General features: G+C 34.7%; 2 protein-coding genes across 2 annotated transcripts; both read left to right on the plus strand.

Moving 5' to 3' along the window:
• Window positions 1-4,003: 4,003 nt before the first annotated feature.
• On the plus strand, window positions 4,004-6,793 carry LOC134848028 (uncharacterized). The gene is made up of 4 exons (XM_063865356.1): window positions 4,004-4,520; window positions 4,965-5,369; window positions 5,635-5,971; window positions 6,314-6,793. Exons 1-2 carry the CDS (start codon window positions 4,142-4,144, stop codon window positions 5,138-5,140), a joined length of 555 nt encoding a protein of 184 aa, XP_063721426.1. The 5' UTR covers window positions 4,004-4,141; the 3' UTR covers window positions 5,141-5,369; window positions 5,635-5,971; window positions 6,314-6,793.
• LOC134848728 (uncharacterized protein DDB_G0284671-like) lies at window positions 5,895-19,261 on the plus strand. The gene is made up of 4 exons (XM_063866239.1): window positions 5,895-5,971; window positions 6,314-6,481; window positions 18,296-19,195; window positions 19,240-19,261. Exons 1-4 carry the CDS (start codon window positions 5,895-5,897, stop codon window positions 19,259-19,261), a joined length of 1,167 nt encoding a protein of 388 aa, XP_063722309.1.
• The last annotated feature ends 9 nt before the right edge of the window (window positions 19,262-19,270 follow it).

Below are 19,270 nucleotides of genomic sequence, written 5' to 3' on the forward strand. Positions count from 1 at the left end.
GGACTAAATTATGCGCGAATTTATTCATATTGCTGTAACGCAAATTATTTATGCGTGGTGAATTATACCGCACAACAAAAGCGTTTCAAATCGAATTGAGTCTAGCTAATCGGTCGTTTTAATTTAGAACTACTCAAATTTTCACGCTTAATCTTTGATATTGTCCAAAGTTTATATTTTTCCAATAATTTTTTCCCCAAAAACTCTTCGATATGAAAGGGACAGTCAGAACATTCAGGGCTTTTCCTTGACATACAAGCAGTCTTGTTTCTTCAAATTTTGATATGATTAGCCAAAAAATTCTGTTTCAAGAAAAAACTCTTTGTTTATTGTCAAGCCCCCAATAATCCCATACCGGCAAATGTCATTATATTATTAATTATGTTTGATTGGATCAAAACACGGAATTTTGCATTTTATAATTTCCATCGAACATGCTAATCAAAATTTCGATAAAAAGTCATAAAATTGATTCATAAGTTTTCCCCTGGAGGCATAGAAAGCAATTATGCTTCTGAATCTTCACAAACTTTAACGTTGAGCTCATGAATTTTTTTATAACCAAAATTAAAATTAAGTCTTCTCCCGTTTTGAAACGCCTTTTAAAACCCAAATTATTAAAAACTTCACCGGAATTAACTTTGTTAAAATTATTCATTACATCGAAATTTGTATCTTTGCAAACTTGAAACCTCGGGAAACAGGCTTTGTGAATCATTGTACGAAACTAATGCATTCGAAAACACATTTGTTGCTGAATAAAATCATAATGAACATAATACTTATTATAACCTCAATCAAGATCATACAAAAATGAAAATACTAATTTAAAATTTAAAGAAAAAAGCTGAAAAAATTTGAGGCTGCTAAACAAAATTATTTAGAAAAACTGTTGATATAAGAGAATCACAGCAACAAATTAGCCAGATACATGTTGAAAACCTGGAATTTTGAAAAAGACGATTTTTTTGCGAAAAATGGTGGTGACGAGGAGAGCATCTCGATTCCAGAACTTCGGGATTTTCCCGTGAGATTGAATCGAGGCAAAATGAAAAAAAAATTGTTTAATGATCAATTTGAAGTAATATACTGGCAGTATTCCTAAGGGATATCGTTTTTGTGAGACTAAGAAAAAACCGTGCATCTGCAGCTTTAAGAAAAGCGGTAGAAACTTAAGTTTGCTTAGTCTAGATTTGTCGTCATCGACTTCTGTGAGAACCACTTGGTTGCTCTAGGCTGAATTTTTTCTATTATGGGCCAACAGCTTTCGAAGGAAACCACTCGAGTGAACTATAGGAAGCGATAAGTACTGCATAGGACTATGCACCATTACAACTTGTCGAACTGATTTAACAGGATAGAACAGCTCGGCGAAAACAGAAATAGGGTGAGTTTTGATTATCTAGATTTGAAGTTCTCAATCCACGGTGAGTTTTTTTTTAACAGCGATTTCTGAGTTTTTGTTGTTCTAAACGGAATTGCTCAGGATTTACTCTTTACATTATCCGCGAAAAATAGTTAAGAAGCAATTTTTCAAATATTTAGTTGCAAGATGATTATTTCGTCCCATGAGCCCAGTAATTGTAATTCGTCAGACATGCAAGATCTGGAGATGGAAAAAGTTGCGCCGATTGACACAACAGTTCTCCATTGTCAGCATGCAGGAAGTTTTTTTTTGTTTTTTACGTTTTCTGTGAGGCATAATTGACAAATATTGCTAAAAAAAGGAGTCAGAAGCGAGCGTTGTGGAGCAAAGTCTGGAAATTTTGGACTTCTCCTATCTTTACTGATTGATACTGATTCGTCGAGCAGTTTTTAATCAGCTCAAAAAGTTTTTTTTTTGATCACCTTCCAGCAAGCGATTGACTTAGTCGAAAGCTTTGCAAAAGTCCAAGAAGACTCAGCACTGAAATATCTATGAAAAGTAACATCTGTGCTCTTCGGCAAACAATGCTGGTCATGGTGTTGAAACAAATACAAAACTAGATAAAGATAGCCGGTTGCTGTGCAAGTAGCACAGAATGTTCCGACCACAATAAGTACGTCTTTTTTGTACGTCGTCTAATGATACAATTTCACGACTGCGAAGAAAGTTAGTGAATAATGCGTAAACGAACCCAATGCTCTTCAAAAAATTAATTTCTTTGATTAAAAAAATGAAATACAAAACCTAAAAAATTGTTTTCAATGTTTTGCATTAAAAATTTTAATATTTTTTTGTCAAAAAAGAACTAAATAAGCTTTCAACGCTAGTTTCATCATAGTAAAATCAAGTTCTTTCAGCCTAAACTTCTAGATTCCATATACGACAAACTGTACTTGATCGCTATACTCGCTAAAATAGACGAAAACTCAAACAATTCAAACCGGTTTTTTCTCGAAACTGAGAAAAGTTTTTGAAAAAATTCTTAATAAAATTTGAATTAACAATTAAAAGAGTTTTATATGATTTATCACTCAAATCTCTCTAATGGTTCTTTGTTGTACCTGATTTTGCGAGGAACACAAAAGAAGTGAAAAGAAAAGAAAAAAACTGAAACACACCCGAAAACAAAGACCCTTCCCAATTTCAATGGTCGGAACAGAAATTGAAATTTATATCACCATGATGGTTTTTTTGAGTTGTGTTGCTTTGTCCATTATAGGTATGCTTTTTTTATTTCCTTCAGTTAGAATATTAGCATAAATGTTTAAAATCAAATCTAGTTTTAAAATTAGCATAGCTGGTTGGTGTAATGATAATCACAGTGATTGCAAGAACAAAAACAAGGACAGCCGGCTACTGTGCAAGAATTTTCCGACTATTTTTTTGTTCCAAATTTTTTTTTCAATCAATGTTGGTTTCTTCTGCGTGGTGGGATAAAAAAATAAACGAAAAAAAAAACTAAAAAAGAAATTGTTGAAAATTCGGAAATTTTCTTCTGTTTTATTGTTTAAAAGTTTGCCCGTCTCTCTCTCTCTCTCAAAAAATAGATGTAAGAGAGCTGCTATTTGTGCAAGTAGTCAGAATTATTCCATCACATGAAAAAATTTCAAAAAAAAACTGAAAAAATGAGAATTGGGATGAAGCAATGCTAACAATTTCCATTGTACAATCAGATTAAAAAGCGCAAGAAATGAGTAGAAAAAAGTCAATACCAAAGCCAGCTTTTAGAGCAATTTTGGTCTAAAAAGCCAAAAAAGACCAAACAAACTTTCTAGACCCACTATCATTTTTTGTCCAAAAATTTTGGAAATCGAAAAAAATTCTAAAAATTAATCATATAGAAAATCTTTTAATCTTTTAAAATTATTCCAAAACTTTTTACGAACCGTTTTCCACCTATTTCGATGTGCCGTCGAAAATTAAACTCAACTTGCAACAAAAGGGCTGTTCGTTCCTTTGAATGTTATGCGCCTCTGGCGCAAAAACTAGCTGTTCGTGTTGTTCCGTCTACTTTACAAAGATACTGATAGAGACTATGAAGTAGGATGTGCAGAGGATCTATGATAACGAAACCTAAAAAATCTAAACGGTCCGTTTTTGATATTTCCCCAAATTCCAGACCGACAATTTTTTTGAGCGAAGCTCCTCTGTTGCGACTCATAGACTTTTGTTTGTGCGTCTGGAAATTTCACGCGGTGTCACTATTGCAGTCAAAATTGGTCAGGTTGAGATAGACCTAAAGATATAGGTAAGGAGAGAGATCATCCTCTCACACTATCCTTGCCATGGCAGGGGATCTGACGACTATGCTAAGTACTTCCAAAAACATTTGCAAAAAAAGAAAAATTTGCGGTCAGAGCATACTTTCTTACTTGTACAGCAACCGGTTAGTCTTTTGTTTTTGTTTTGGCCTAAGATTTAGAGGTCTTTGAACAATAGTAAAAATCTTAAGCTGTGAAACCACCATAATTCGATCTTTTCTGCTTTGTTCCAGTACACCGATATTATCAAACTGAAAACACGATATGGTCAAACTGAAATATGTCAGTTGAAAGTAACCAAACATATTGCATTCAACGCCCTCATGCGTACAAACAAACCATCAAGTGAGTCCAGCGAACAACACATCATAGCTCTTAATCTTCATACCAAACTTGCATCTGCTGCTGAAATTGCAACTCATTGATTCGAACAAAATTTTAACTTGGTAAAGTTATGACAAAATTTGGTTTTCACATCCTACTATTTGTTTTGATTGTATACAATCGGGTTTCTTTAGGTCAAACTGACTCGAAAACAGAAAGTTCCGATGGTCCAAAAATACCGGAAGTGAAAAGTTCTATAAAACCCAAACATGTAGCCCTAGTCGTAGGTTGTCATTCACACGCCATGTTACATAATCACCTTGCGTATACATTACATAACAAGGCGACTAGCGCGGAAAAATACAGAGTGAGTTACGTAACAGGTGCTCAGTGTCGTGACATTCCCGAGAGACTGGGAGGTGTGAATATTTTTGACACTGGCGAGTGGTTCTACCCGAGTAAGGACCCGAATATGTCGGGAGCCGAGTATGTCAAAAATTACACGCGAGGTATTTTCTTTTTTCAATTAATTTGTTATCTTTTCTCATAGAGTCTTTCAAAAAACTGAAAAAGTTTTTTTGAAATTTAAAAAAAGCTGCTACAAAAATTTCAACGCCCAAATCTTACTGTATGTCAAAAAAATGATAGTTTTCTGTTCGTGTCGTTGTGACTCATATAAGAATTGACTCATATACTCCTGTCGTTGTGACTCATTAGTTCATGCTTACGTTCGAAAAGAATTTACGAAATAATTATTAAAATGCATGGCAGGACCAATAACAAATGAACTTCCTTAATGTGACAATCAGAGGTAAGCAATAACAAGACATTAATCAATTCTGTCCGCCGCCAAACTTCTGGATTTTACATTAAAAAAATCTAGCTCGACATTTCGTTGGTAATTTTAAGTCCAAAACTACTTTAATCTCAAATTTTAAAGCACTCATTTTCAGGTGAAATAGTGTACCCAACCCGAGCTGTCGAAGCCCTAATCCGAGAAGACAGACCCGACTTGATCATCTCCGACAACATCTGCCTCGCCACGGGAACAATAGCCGAAGTCCACGACATACCCTTTGTGATCGCTTTTCGACCGAGCATTCCGCCGATTTCAATGCACGCCGAGTGATTCAATTTGGGACTCGGAGTTACTTTCAATCACGTGCCTGAGTCGACTAGACCCGATTGGTATTTCAAACTATGTGCCGCCTATTGGTACCGAATTCTCATTTCGCTGTTTTGGTTTTTCACGCGAGATGCAGTTGGTGATTTCGAAAAGCTAAGATCGGATTCAAAGTTGCCAGTATTTGATAACTATTTCCACGTCACGAACAGCTACCCCGTGATTGCTTACTTCGGTAAATAAATTATAGAACATATTATTAGGTAGAAGCAAAAAAGAGTTTGTTTTCTCAATTTAGGATATTTTGATAATCAATTTATACAAGTGATGAAGAAGCCTTTTTGATTTTTTTGCCCTAAGCATTCTAAATATCGCATGTATTAAACCGTTCTTGTGGAAACTTTCGCTTAAGTGCTTTTAACAATTTCTATTATAAAAACTTATCTCCTTAGCTGAAAAATCAATATGACTTCATTGTGCGTATTTTTTTTTTCATTTAGACGAAACAATCTTGGCTCGTCGAGACATTCACCCAAAGCTAACCACTGTCGGCTTACTGCCACATGAACCAGATAATCTCTCCAGAATTAATCCAGAGCTTCTTGACTTCATCGACAAAAGCGACAAACCAGTTCTCTACGTTTCAATTGGAACCCGGAACACTTTTTCAGATGATGAGACGAAAATCTTGAAGCGTGTTTTTGAAACGCAGGATCAGTTTAGAGTTGTTTGGGCTCATCGCACTTGGAATTATGACGTCATGGATAAAATTGACCAATCAAAGCTGTTTGTTCAGGGCAAAGTGGCGCAGAGGGATATTTTGGGGCATCCGAAAGTGTAAGATGATAATTGAAATCATTTTAGAAGCGACTTGGTAAAAAGATACCCAGTAAAAAAGAAGGATGTTGTAACTCTCCATAAGATTTTTATGAGAAAATATTGGAGGTCTTTTATCATTACCATCTTTATTGTCAATTTCAAAGTAGGCAGGCTCCCAAATAGCTCTATTTTACACATTCAAAAACCCAAATTGACTGCTTTTCTGTTGTACCGAGACATTGAGAATTATCCGTAACGTTTTCTTAATATACCGCAAAGGTTTGAAAACAGAATAAAGCAAAGTTATCATGTAATTGTTTTGTTAATTTTTTCTTTTGTTAATATCAAAAAACTTTCTAGTCGAGTGTTCATGTCTCATTGTGCCACTGGTGGGTTTTCGGAAGGCCTGTCACGTGACAAAGTGTTCATCGCTGTTCCCCAGAGAGGTGACAATTTCTACTTAGCCGATGTAGTCAAAAAACAAAGCCTCGGAGTCGTCGTCACCTCGGAACCATCCGACCTCGAAATGCGAGCTGCTCTCAAAAGCATTCACGAAAACTTAGATTTCTATCTACAAAATGTGCAACAGTTGAAAGAAAAACTTTCCAAAAACTCTATCAAAAGACTTGAAAATATAGTAGATTGGTTAATCGATCAGAAACAAACCACCGTTTTTGACTTCGAAGAAAGCAATGTGATATCTTTGCGTAATAGTTTGATCACCCTTAGTCTCACTGTTTTGGCTATAGTAGTTGTTCCTGCTTTAACGTTTATTTATTTTCTTAAAATTTGCTGTTGTAAAATTATTGCAAAAGAAAAAATCAATTAAAAATTTATAACGATGGCATTAAATTCTTTAAAGAACTAGTTGTAATGTTCAGTCAGTTGTATATTAAACATAACATCTAGTTGGGCTCAAAATGATATATTTTATTGAACCTAAAATCAAAGAAAACAATATAAAAATTGGCTGGTTGTGCTGCAAGTAGCACAAAATGTTTGTGTCCCAGTCTTCTTTGCAAAAAATCTAGTAGAAAACAAATTTATATATATATTTTTTTCAAATGGTTTTCATATTGAATTTTGAGTGGGAGGGGGAGGAGGAAGCGTTGAATTAACATTATTTAGCTTATTTTTCAAATGTTTTCGTTCAAGTCGTTTTTACGTAAAATAACAAAAAAAAAGAAAAAATGTAGTTGCAATGAAGTGTGGGCTGTTCTTCATCTATTCATGCATTAGTTTACCTAAAAATCTGTTATTTGCGTCAATTTTTATTTTAATTTTTATTTTGATCTATCGGTTGAGACTTGATGAATATTCTTTGTAACACTTGACTTAGTGAGAAAAAAGCACGAATTGAACTTCCTCATCATCTTTGGTGATCAAAACAAAACTTTTTGTCATAAAAAAAATTCATTATTTTGAAGTTTTTCTACTCAAGTCGTTTTTCATCGACAAAACTAATTAGGTTCAGCGCAGAAAGCAGAAATTTAAAAAAAAAAGCTAGCAGAAACGAAGAAAATTGCGTTTTTTTTTGCTTTTTTTTTAAACTTCTATGCAAAATGGATATAAAAGTAAATAATTTAGATACTAAGTTATATATTTTCAACTTACTGGAACTTATATCAACTTAAACTTGAATTGGCCATGCAAAAAACGTCAAAGAAAAAAATCTACAAAAAATGATAGTTTTTCTGGGAGCTTCTTTTAAAGGCTCAGTTTTAAAATTTCTATTAAGTATTGGATCATTCAGAGCTGCGCCCAAAAAATGCGCCCAAAAACATAAAAAAGTTAGTTTCAACAGACAGAAACTAGATATTACAGATTTATGAAAGTCATCGTTCATATTTCAAAATACAAAATTCAAAAAGATTACAATGTGTAACAAGGATAGCCCATTACTGTGCAAGTAGCACAGATTGTTCCGACCAAAGCCTTTGAAAAAGCACAATTAATCTAGATTAAAAAACCAAAAATAGAATAAAAACTCATAAAAGCATTTGGAAGTTGTTTTTTCGCAGCTATAATCATGATAGAAAAAAGATCATGTGATATTTCGCATGACATCTTACAAAAGTTTGTTGTGACAACTGCTTTTGTGAGAAAAAGTACACGGCCGAATCCCAAAAACCCTCATCATCTTTGATAATCAGAACAGTATATTTTGGCCGTTCAAAGTTTTTTCTGCTGCGAGCTACTTTTTATGATATAAATCAAAAAACCATAAATACACCACATAAATTTGAAAAACAGCGTTTTTGCATTTTTTTGTTCTTTTCCATGCAAAACGGATGTTTCCATCTCCGATTATGTTTTCGACTGACATGATGCTATATCAAAATGAAAATTTAGTAGCTTTGCGAAAGGTTTTCAGAGAAATCTAGAAACATTTTTTTTCTTTGAAACTTTCATTATGCTTGTTCTTTCTATTTTTTTTGTAAACGTTGACAAGCAGTTGAAAATTGAGCGCTTCAACCCCAGCAAGGTGCAGATTTAATGTTCTTACTACTGAAACTGAGGAAAAACTTTGCCTTTGGATGTGTTTTACCGAAATATAAAGAGATCTTAAAAACTTATACAGAATTTTTTTTTGAAAATATTTTGGGAAAACCAACTGCAGTTATTAAGAACAGTAGAACTTAAAGCATATCGCTTTCGGCGCTGTAAAACCTTTCCTTGAGTCATATAAATTTGGCAAAAAAACACATCGCCATTTCGAAACATTCCTTTCACGTTTGCAATTTTCCAAAGCTTTTAGGTACTATTTGTTAAAACTAAAATGATTTTCATCACTAATCACAAGTTTTGATGTAATTCACAATACAAAAAGTTATAGTAAAAATAAGTTGTTCATTTTGTTCCTCATCATAAAACGTTCAGCTATCAGGTCAACGATTCAAGCAGTATTTCACTCTTCGATACATTGCAAAAATCCTCTCTGCTGATAAGAAAAATACAGCCAATAGTTTCGCCACTTGTAGATAATCTCCTGTTGTCACCTTTGATACCTACAACGGTTCAGTTAGCTTTAAAAAAAACTTTTCTGCTTGTGAAACATATATTTTGCAAACTAAATATTTCAAGCTGTTCGGCTTTTTACAGACGAGACAACCAAGATTCGCACGCTTGTTTTTTCGGCGCGACCTTTCCTCAAAGTTAGTTTATGTTTGTCTGAAAATTTTTTTTCAGTGTTTGGTGAAAAAATTGGCCGCGATTTAAAATAAACTGTACTAAAAGTTTTTTAAAAATTGCATACTTTTTTGTAGATTTCTGAGGCCCACACAACTGTGACCTCAGTATGCGTTCGGAACTCATTGGGTGTGCTCGAAATTTCCGAATAGATGAATCTTCCATTCTCTGGGTTGACCACCCCTTGCTTGTTCTCGAATTGCTCCTCGCTTAGCTTCACCAAAACTTTGTGACCACCTGAGAAAAGGAAATGAAAGGTCTTGAAAAAATGCATTTAAATGTTGTTGACCCATTTTCAGAAAACCAAATAGGGTTGCCAAGCTCGAAAAACACCACACTTGTTCAAGCTCTATCTTGTTCTAGCAAAGTATAAAATAGCATAAAATGGGGAAATTTTTTTGGGAAATGAAATCGTATGGTCTGTCTCTGCTCAACCCTCTAATGATATAACTTGGAGAGCTTTACGGTTCCCTTTTTGGATTTTTTTCAGCTCATGGAGGACTTCGGGAAAGCAATTTGGCTGACTTTAAAATAACAGCGACGTTTAATTTTTTTTCCTCCAAGTTGAAAGGTCAGTGGTTCAAAGCCCAACTATGATCCGCGCTTGTCGCCTGAGTTTGAGGCAAAAATCTCAGCACCGATAAATCACCGAAAAAATTGCACGTACTTCTTAAGCACTGACGCAACAGCTCGTACTTTTGTTCTTTCTCTTGTGGACAGTACCGTGCCGTGGGGGGAGGGGGGAGTGGCGGGTTAGTCGATTGTCCCCCCCCCCCCTCAATTCTGGTTGCCAAATTTTTTCCAAAGGGTACCCTTTTGGGCTCTTTTTCCTTTCCCCCCCCACCTCACTCAAACATGAATTTTATGGTCTAACGAGCGGTCTTACAAGGTTAATTATGGAGACCAAATATGTTTGTCATGGCCTATTTAGTCTACATGCCATTTTTTATGACAATCGGACAAAGTGAACAGTAATTTCAAATATAAAAATTTGCAGGTGGGGGGAAAAGGAAAAAGAGCCCCCTTTTGCTATAGATTTACAAGATCTATTTTTGGCTGACCAATATCAGAAGTTTTCTAAAGGCGCTTTTGGCGCCAATATTACTAAATTTGAGGGGAGAGCGCGCAAATAATAGCCCTCCCCTAGAAAAATTTCTGCGCACGCCACTGCTTGTGGATAAATGGTCTTGACTTGAAAATGGTCTTGTTTTGAAAAAACTTTTTCGATCTGGTGGTCAGATTTTTCCATTGGTAAAGTATGTGTCCCGAAATCGACTCGATTGCGTCAAAGTTTGACCAGGATGAAGATAAAGACAATGGATAAAAATTAAAATAAAAAGTCGCAAAATACAAAAAGGTGATGATTTTAAACCATTTCTGTAAACATGGGCATATGGGAGGTTTTCTCAAGGGAGTGGCCGTTTTCAAAAAAATGGTCTTTTTTGGTCGAAAAAGTTTTAAGTGTCGCCGGTCGAAAAATAAAGCAGCAAAATAGTACCAAAGCGATAGTGAGCCCTTAGGATGGTGAAGGGCCGAATCCCTGAGGAAAAGGATGGCCGCCTCCACCCCACCCTAATTTCGCCCATGCATACAAAAACTGTTTTTGAGTGCTTGAAACGTATTAAACAATGGATAACTGTTCCGTTTTTCACTAGACTTGATATTCTCTTAACAATTTTGACTAGTTGAATTTTTACGGAATTGGTGTTTATCCGCTTGACGTTCCATGAATGATAATATTTTTTAATAGCTTCTCATGGTCTGTGTCCATAAATTTCTATTACAATTGATTAATAATCGGTTATATAACAAATGAAGTATAAATGGATTCATTTAATTATAGTTAATTATTATAATTTTTTTGAGTTCGAGCTTGGATTTTCCAAATACTTGAAAGTAAAGTTTCAAAACTTGAACGTTGGAATTGTCTAATTGCGTTTTTTACATTTGGCTATAGTAAACAATGAATTGTTTTTTACTTGTCTTTCTTTCTACTTGCCTTCCCTCCCCCCACCATTTACTCGGTCCTTAAATATACTTTAAAACTTGTGTAAAATTTTGTGAACACATGGCAAACACAAGTACTCATATACTCCCCCTCGCTACATACCCCACTTAAAAAAAGACTGGTGTGTCAGGTGCCGTGGAAGTGGGAAATACGAGTGTGTATGTGTGAAGGGAGTGGGCTAAAAGAGCAGTAAGTAGTGCTGGGGTGTGAGGATGGTGTAAATAAAGGAGGGTGAAGGTAGGTGTGCGTGATTGGGGGAAGGAGAGTTAGATGTTGTGGATGGGGCAGGTTAGGTTCTGTGATGTACATCGGGGTAGGGGTGGTTTTTGGGGGTATTTGGGAAGTCGGGTAAGTGGGGGGTCGGTTAGGTGGGATGAGGTAAATGTGGAGGTGGGTAGATTTGTGCTTGTGTGGGGGATAACGGAGGTGGGGTACGTTTGAGGAAGATAAAAAGGGGGTGTTCAAATTTAGGCGTTAAAATCGAGTAGACCTGCGTTTAAAATGTGAGGCATATGGTATTGCAAAAATTAGGTAAACCTGAGATTGTTTAGAAATTGAGTAGGCTGTGAGTATCACAGAAAATTTGGAAAAAGCATATAGAGAATATAAACTAATACAATGGTTTTAAATGGATAATAATTGATTTACCTTCTTCAAAAAAGAGTTCTGACCAATTGCGTGGTCTCAAATTCTGTTTAAAATTGGTATAATGTCATTTTTTTGACCTCAAAAATCTTTTATAATCGACTTTTATTCATGTAGTCTTTCTGTTGGTACCGTCTGAAAGATTGTATATCTTGAGCTCAAAGAAAATTTATCTGTGACTATTTGTTTGGAAGAATTCAGGTTTAAAACTACCACCACTTTGCCCAAATTGTGATTATTAATGTGCTATATATGTGTTAAGTTTTTTATAGACTTAAAACGAGAAAGATGTAGGTTTATAAATTTTAGCAATTTTGGTAGCAAAAATTCATTTATAAGCCATTTGTTTGCTTAAGAGCCATATTGGATTGAAATAGTTAATTTTTTAACATACAAAAAAGTACAGAGCTGATTTAATTTATCCTTAAAAAATGAACCAAAAAATATTTCTGTAAACGCGTTGTGCTCGAATGGGGTTGAAGTTGGAAAACAAATAACCCGCATCCAGTTTCTAGCGTTAATATTCGATTATTTTACAATTTTACTACCAGTGCTACTAAAATTAGGAAACAATCGATTTTAATCAAATAATAATCGACTATAATCTCTCTTTTTGAAATCAAATTGAAATTAACTATAATACTTTTTAATCGATTATAATCGATTATTTGTTCGTCTATTTTTCGATTAAGTTATAATCAATTATAACTGATTATAATCCAATATTTTTATTCAATTTCTAATTCATCAGTTTTGCTCAAAGATCCAATATAATCGATTGTATTTGACTATAATCCCATTGGTTTGTCCATTTTGTTTTCGTAATTGCATCTAAATTGCTTATATTTTATGCTTTTTGTAGACGTTGGTTCCTATGAAAAATGAGAATTTTTTTTTAAATTTTCCAATCAATTCAAATTTATCAGGTTTTTTTTTTCATTTCTTCCCTATTAGAGGTTGTTTTGTGATGAACGTTTTAAGCTTTTTTAACCACCAAAACAGCAAATTGATTTAGTTTCATGATTAAATCGGAAGATTTATTTTTCATCTACCGCGGAAACTTTTCCGCTATTATGAAGGGATTTCTATGAAACTTTTGTTTCGTGGTAAAATTTGTGTTCAGATGAACCAAAGGGTTCAAGAAATTTCTTTTTCAGCAATTTTGTTATTGATATAATTCGAATAATGTTTTGATTCGACAAAATTTTGGCAAAACATGAGATTATAATTTACTTTAAGGGTTTTTTGTAAAATTTTTAAGGGTTTAAGGGTTTTTTACTTTAAGGGTTTCTCTTGGAAAATATCACGATTATGATCAATTATAAACCCTATAAACACCTATTTTTGTCATTATAATCAATTATAATTGAAAAAAGCCATCAAAATAATCCATTATAATCGATTACTTGAACCTATATTTGGAAGCGGGAAGAATTAAAGTTGCTTCGAATTTCAACAAAATAACTATGGTGCAACTTACTTTGCAATTTTTGTGGCCAAAAATTTACCTCAAAATGGGTCTTTTTGGCTTTTTTTAGTGTACAAAAACTACGCTGAATCTTATGTTTCAATTGATGAGCAAGCTGATTGATGTCAAATATCAAAGTGAGCCTCTTTTTCAGTCCGACATTTGTAAGGAGATTATAAAACTTTTATTAGATTTAGCGTAATTTTTGATTGACTAAAAGAATCCAAAATAAATTGCATCATACTATTTCTAGTAAATTTTTAAGCAGTTTTGCTTAAGCTTTTTTTTCGATAGTCAATCCAATTTGAGAAAAACGCGTTTAAAAAGTCAGGTTTTGCTCGTTTTGTCCGGATAATATAAATCAGCGCTGTATATTTATCCATCGGTTTATATTGACAAAAAATTGAAGTCGTTCAAAAAATTATGGTCGTTCATTTTTGGCGAGAACTGGGAAAAATATATATCCTTGCTGTTTGCTTTCGTTTTGGTTCTTTTACCAGAGAAACGTGGTTTTGGTCTAGTTGCTAAGTCATTTTTGAAGGAGGACACTGCTTTCTGTGGGTTGTCAGTTGCCAAGCTTGAAGCCGTATCCCATTTTTATGGGAGCACTAAAATACTGTAAGCATGGCGAACATCCGAGTTGCACTTCATTCTAAGAAACTCCCCCGCAGACAAATTTTGGGGGGATTCCGCAATTGAAATGTTCATTGGAAAGTTGATTATTGATCCATTGTGAATTTTTCTTGGATACATAAAAGTGTGTTCAAAAATTGTGCAATTTTTCAGACTTCTGTTTTTTGCTGAATGAAAGTCAATTTTGCACACGCAGTTTTCTAAAAATGAAACGCCAACCGAAGAATCAGTGGTAAAATTCAAGACTGTTGCGGTGAATAATATAACGCTGCTATCGTAAAAACCGTTCGAGATAGACAAAAAACGTATATCAGAACTAGTTTCCCAAATTGAACTTACAACGGACAAAAAGTCTTGAGCAATTAAAAAGATTAACAACATCGCGATAACCAGAACGCACAAAACTCTCGAGCGGTTTGACATTTTAGTATTTTCTTTCTCGTGTTTTTTTTTGAAAATGCAATAAAATTTCACGTATTCTTAAATCGTGATTTCGATTAACTATGCCAGGTGTAAAAAAAATTAAACTTTTAAATTATAAAAAAAAGATTTAACGAAAAGGAAAAAGGGAAACTTTGATATTGCGTAGAAGCTGGTAAATTAAAAAACTGCTCCGTGATATATATTTTTTGCAGTTGCCTCCTTTGTGCACCAATAAATATTGATGTCATAATCTGGTGCATAGTAGTCCACAAAACAACTTTTAAATATAAAAATAGTTTGTTAATCGATAATGAATAATTTTGATGTCAGTGAATCGCACCAAAATGCTTTCAATCGCTTTAAGGAAGGTCAGAGAAAGTTTTCTTCCAGAAATCTCATAATTTTTTTCTAAAATAGTTCTAAAGAAATAAAAAATCAAAAATAATTTTTCGAGCTTTTTTGTATACCGTAGTTATGGATAAAATCAATTTGAGAAAATGACTTCTTTTTTAATTTTGATATGAAAAACTTTAGATTATGCTATTAATATTTGCCTTTTGAATCAAAGATTCCACATTAAATTTGTAGTTTCATTCAAAAATTCTCATTGTTACATATATTCAGCAGTTGAAAGTTTTTGGAGACAAATAGTCATCATGTGGGGTCATTCATATAGCTTTGGGGTGTATACATTTTTGAAAAAAGTTCTCAACAGCCAATTAGGAATAAATTATTATTTTAAAAAATTTAGCGCGCAAGATAAACTTGAATGTGTCAACTCATGTGGCGAATGGTTAGATTCTGCCTACGGTACTTCAGGTATTGTACTCAGCAGAAAATGGACTTTAATTATCAGAAATTTTAAATAAAATTAACCACGAATAAAAAATATTGAAACGTTTCATCTTACACTTTTTCAAGAGAAGTTTTCGTATCTTACATTTTTTATCAAAAAAAAAACTTATATAAATTTAGAGCCATATTTTCTAAGATGTTGCAGAAGTGTTATAAAAAATTTCTAAAATTATGACCATTCGTCAATCCGGAGTCCTTCAAAAGAGTTTTAAATCATCAACTTTTTGCCTTGGTTCGAGTTTTTGAAGGTATTTTAATGCTTACTCTTATAAGAATTCAAAGCCTAAGCTCATAAGTTATTTTCCATGTAAGAACTGATGTGAAAATTTATTCATTTGTTCACGTTGACACGGTTTTCTGCAGTTTGAAGAGAACGAGCCGCAAAATGTTCTTTTAAAGAATCTTCTGAGGCTCGTTTTCTGGCAGTATTTAATCTATTTGTAACTTTCACAAAATATAACCCTAATGAAAAAAATTGAGTATTTACGTTTATAATCCCTTAAGGTGGAAAAAAGAAAAGTTATTTATTTCAAAATTGAATCGATCTATTTTTCCATCAGCCAATGAAAGGTTTTTTATAATTTATTTTCTTCTCACAATTTAAGTGACAAAGACCCCTAATACTCATAGCTTGAGTCACCAAAAATTTAATGTTTTGCATGTACAATGCATAGGAAGAGATCTGAGTTCAGATGTCTTACACAAGCAATGTAATGAAAGAAGCAAACCTCTAATTTTTGGTAAATGATTTAAAAAGTGGTAGTTTTTTTAAATTGAAAATTTTATTAATGGACAGGGAATACTTGCAATACAAAAGAAATTAGTTTTTGAGCGTTTTCGGGAAAATTTATCCAGAGTAACAGGAAAACAATCCAACTTGTATATTCAGGACTACGCTATGCACGCAAAAAAATTAAGTTTTGCAAGCAGGAAAAATTTCAGAAAATTTTTCATTCGGTAGAAAAATCGTTTTGCTCTTGAAAAAGATACAAAAAATTAGTTTTTTGATTTTTTTGTATGCCGTATTTTTGGATAGAATAAATTTCAGATTCTGCTTTTAATACATGCACGCAGAATATATTAATAAATGGCCGCAAAAGAATTAAAATTTGCAGGCAAAAGAAAATTTCGGAAAATGCTCGTTTCGGTAGAAAATTCGTTTTGCTCTTGAAAAAAATACAAAAAACTTTTGGGGTCGTTTTGAATTTATTATTTGTCGCTTAAAATGTTGCATTTTTTTGTTTTGCAAGTGATGAGAAGGTCTGCTGCCTCTCTGTTTAATATACTGTTAATGTGGTTACATAAATTAATAATGTTTCGTACATCTGAATTCTTTGTTTTTTTTAGACAGTTAAATGAAAGTTTTTCAACGGTCACCAGGTATGTTTTCCGGCAACATCAGGTAAATTTTTCTGCTTTATGAGGTAATTTTTTCTATATTGGATAACATTTTGCATAGCTTGAGATCCAATTTTTTGCTCTGAATGGCGGGAAAAAATCATTTTTACTACCAACATCTTTGGGGTCGCTCAGAGCAGTTATTGAAAGCCCACGATAGTTACCATGTATGGTTCCTTGTAAACCATGCGTACGTCGCGTCATAAAATTTTCCATGGTATCCATGCGTCGCTCGATGCATGATACCATATTAACCATACATTGCAAGCATCCATGGTGACATCAATTCTCAACAGCCCTGGTAAAACTATCAAAATTGTCTAATTTGAATTCCCCCATAATAAAAAAAATGTGCAATCATACGTCGCTCATGCATGGAAATTGTGTTATTGTAGCATAAAAATACGTCGGCAATTTTTCATGGCTTCCATGGAACCATGCATGGTGCGACGTATAGTTGCACATTTTGGTCAACACGGGTTGTCAGTAAAATGCTATTCAAGTTGTATGATTAGCCTATTAACCAATTTTTTTCTTTTTTCTTACAACACGCCGAATTTATATCAAAGAAGTAATAAAAAACTTCAAACCTAGAGTACAACATTTGGCTCTTTTTCCTTTCACCCCCCCCCCCCCCCACCTGCAAAATTTTACCAGTAAAATTTTTTTCGCATTATCCGAATGTTACAAAAATTGGTATGCGAATTATTTAGGCCATGACAAACATATTTGATCCTCATGGCTAACCTTATAAAACCCCTCGTTACACCATAAAATTGATGCTTATGTGATGTGGGGGAAAAAGGAAAAAGAGCCAATAAAATTGGGGTATTTACATTTATAACCTTTTCTGTAAAATATAGCCCTTCAATGAATAAACTGACAGAACAAATAAAATTGCACAGTGCTCTTATAGCTAAACAGGCAATGGGCTCTTTCCAGTTTCCCAACCTCCTCGTAAAATTGCAAAAAAAAGCTGTTCATCAACTGTTCACGTGGCTTTTTGCATGTTAGAAATGTAAAATTTGTTCAACTGTTCACGCTGACACGTTTTGATGCAGTTTATAACATGTAAAGTCATTTTAAATAGACTTTCATATATTGAATTTCAGAAAATAATCAAAGGGGGAACTGGAAAAGAGCCAGGCCATGTTACGATATAAGGCATAAAGGCCAAATCTGTTCATGGTGCCAAATCTTTAAATTGTTCATCGTACCAAGTTTCATTGAAAAGAACTAAAACGCTCCTAACTGACAATGAAGAAAAAGTAAAAAACGAATTGAGGAATAATGAGAAAAGCGCGGTAGTGGAGATTGACGAAATTCATCGAGGGAGTCAGAAGTCGTCCCACTTTTCTACTCTAATCCCGCAATTTTTCTCTCAAGAGTCATATTTTGTGAAATCTTTCTGCCAAAAAGTTGCTTGTGTTACCGTCCAACTCATGTAAGTCAACTTAAATATTGTTTCAGATTTTTGAGAAGAAAATATCAGTTCAGGAAGATATCTAAATTCTAATTTTAATGAAACAGAACACTGAATGAACTTTCTGGTAGTTTCCTTTTCAAGAATCCTCCGTGTCAGCTGTAATTGTAAGAACTTAAGTGTTGGCACAAAATTACTCAAAAAACGTAACATTTGTTTAAATAAGCATAAAGACCGCTCTTCATTCCAGCATAACTTTTGTTTGAATCAATTTTCTAGCCGAACCTTTCTTGTGTCAAGGTCTGCTAATCGATCTAGAAAGAACTCTCAAGAAAGTTCAACACGAAAATCAGGAGACCTTTCGCAACCAGGGAGCCAATCTCAACGTCTATCAGGAAACGCTTCCCAGTCTCAGGCCGGCAGTCAATCGCAAAGAGCCTCCGGCATCCCCTCAGCTTCGCAACCCGGAAGCCAGTCTAGGTCTAGATCAGGAAACCCTTCGGCATCTCAGCCAGGAAGTCAATCCCAAGGTCTATCAGGAGCCGGATCTCAATCTCAAGGAGGAAGTCAGTTCCAAACCGGGAACCCTTCAGCATCTCAGCCAGGAAGTCAATCGCGAGGTCTATCAGGAGCCGGATCTCAATCTCAAGGAGGAAGTCAGTTCCAAACCGGGAACCCTTCAGCATCTCAGCCAGGAAGTCAATCGCGAGGTCTATCAGGAGCCGCATCTCAATCAAAAGGAGGAAGTCAGTTTCAGTCAGGAAATCCATCGGCTGCACAACCCGGAAGTCAGTCGCGAGGTCTATCAGGAGCCGGATCTCAGTCAAAAGGAGGAAGTCAATTTCAGTCAGGAAACCCGTCGGCATCACAACCAGGAAGTCAATCTCGAGGTCTATCAGGAGCCGGATCCCAGTCAAAAGGAGGAAGTCAATTCCAGTCCGGAAACCCGTCGGCATCACAACCAGGAAGTCAATCTCGAGGTCTATCAGGAGCCGGATCTCAGTCTCAAGGAGGAAGTCGATTCCAGTCCGGTAATCCCTCTCAAGCAAATCAATCCGGGAGTCCTTCTAAACTCCAGTCGGGAAACCCATCAGCGGCACAGTCCGGAAACCCTTCAGCAGGTCAATCAGGTAACCCTTCCGGCTTTCAGAACTCGGCTGCTAACGCCTCGACAGCTGGTGGGAAAAAGTGTTGCTCTAAGTGCAAACCAACGTGCAGTGGAGGCAAACGTCGCAACTCTTCAGGAAATCGAAACTCGTCGGCTAATCGAAACGC

Source organism: Symsagittifera roscoffensis, chromosome 6, assembly GCF_963678635.1.
Source record: "Symsagittifera roscoffensis chromosome 6, txSymRosc1.1, whole genome shotgun sequence".
Taxonomy (NCBI): Eukaryota; Metazoa; Xenacoelomorpha; order Acoela; family Convolutidae; genus Symsagittifera; species Symsagittifera roscoffensis.

What these genes read in the sequence shown, in the direction of transcription:
- LOC134848028 (XM_063865356.1), top strand. Translation starts at nt 4,142, where the DNA reads ATGACAAAATTTGGTTTTCACATCCTACTATTTGTTTTGATTGTATAC. An exon ending in TGTCAAAAATTACACGCGAG is followed by an intron (nt 4,521 to 4,964) that starts GTATTTTCTTTT and finishes ACTCATTTTCAG; the next exon opens with GTGAAATAGTGTACCCAACC.
- LOC134848728 (XM_063866239.1), top strand. Translation starts at nt 5,895, where the DNA reads ATGGATAAAATTGACCAATCAAAGCTGTTTGTTCAGGGCAAAGTGGCG. An exon ending in GAACCATCCGACCTCGAAAT is followed by an intron (nt 6,482 to 18,295) that starts GCGAGCTGCTCT and finishes TCTTGTGTCAAG; the next exon opens with GTCTGCTAATCGATCTAGAA. An exon ending in GGGAAAAAGTGTTGCTCTAA is followed by an intron (nt 19,196 to 19,239) that starts GTGCAAACCAAC and finishes GCAACTCTTCAG; the next exon opens with GAAATCGAAACTCGTCGGCT.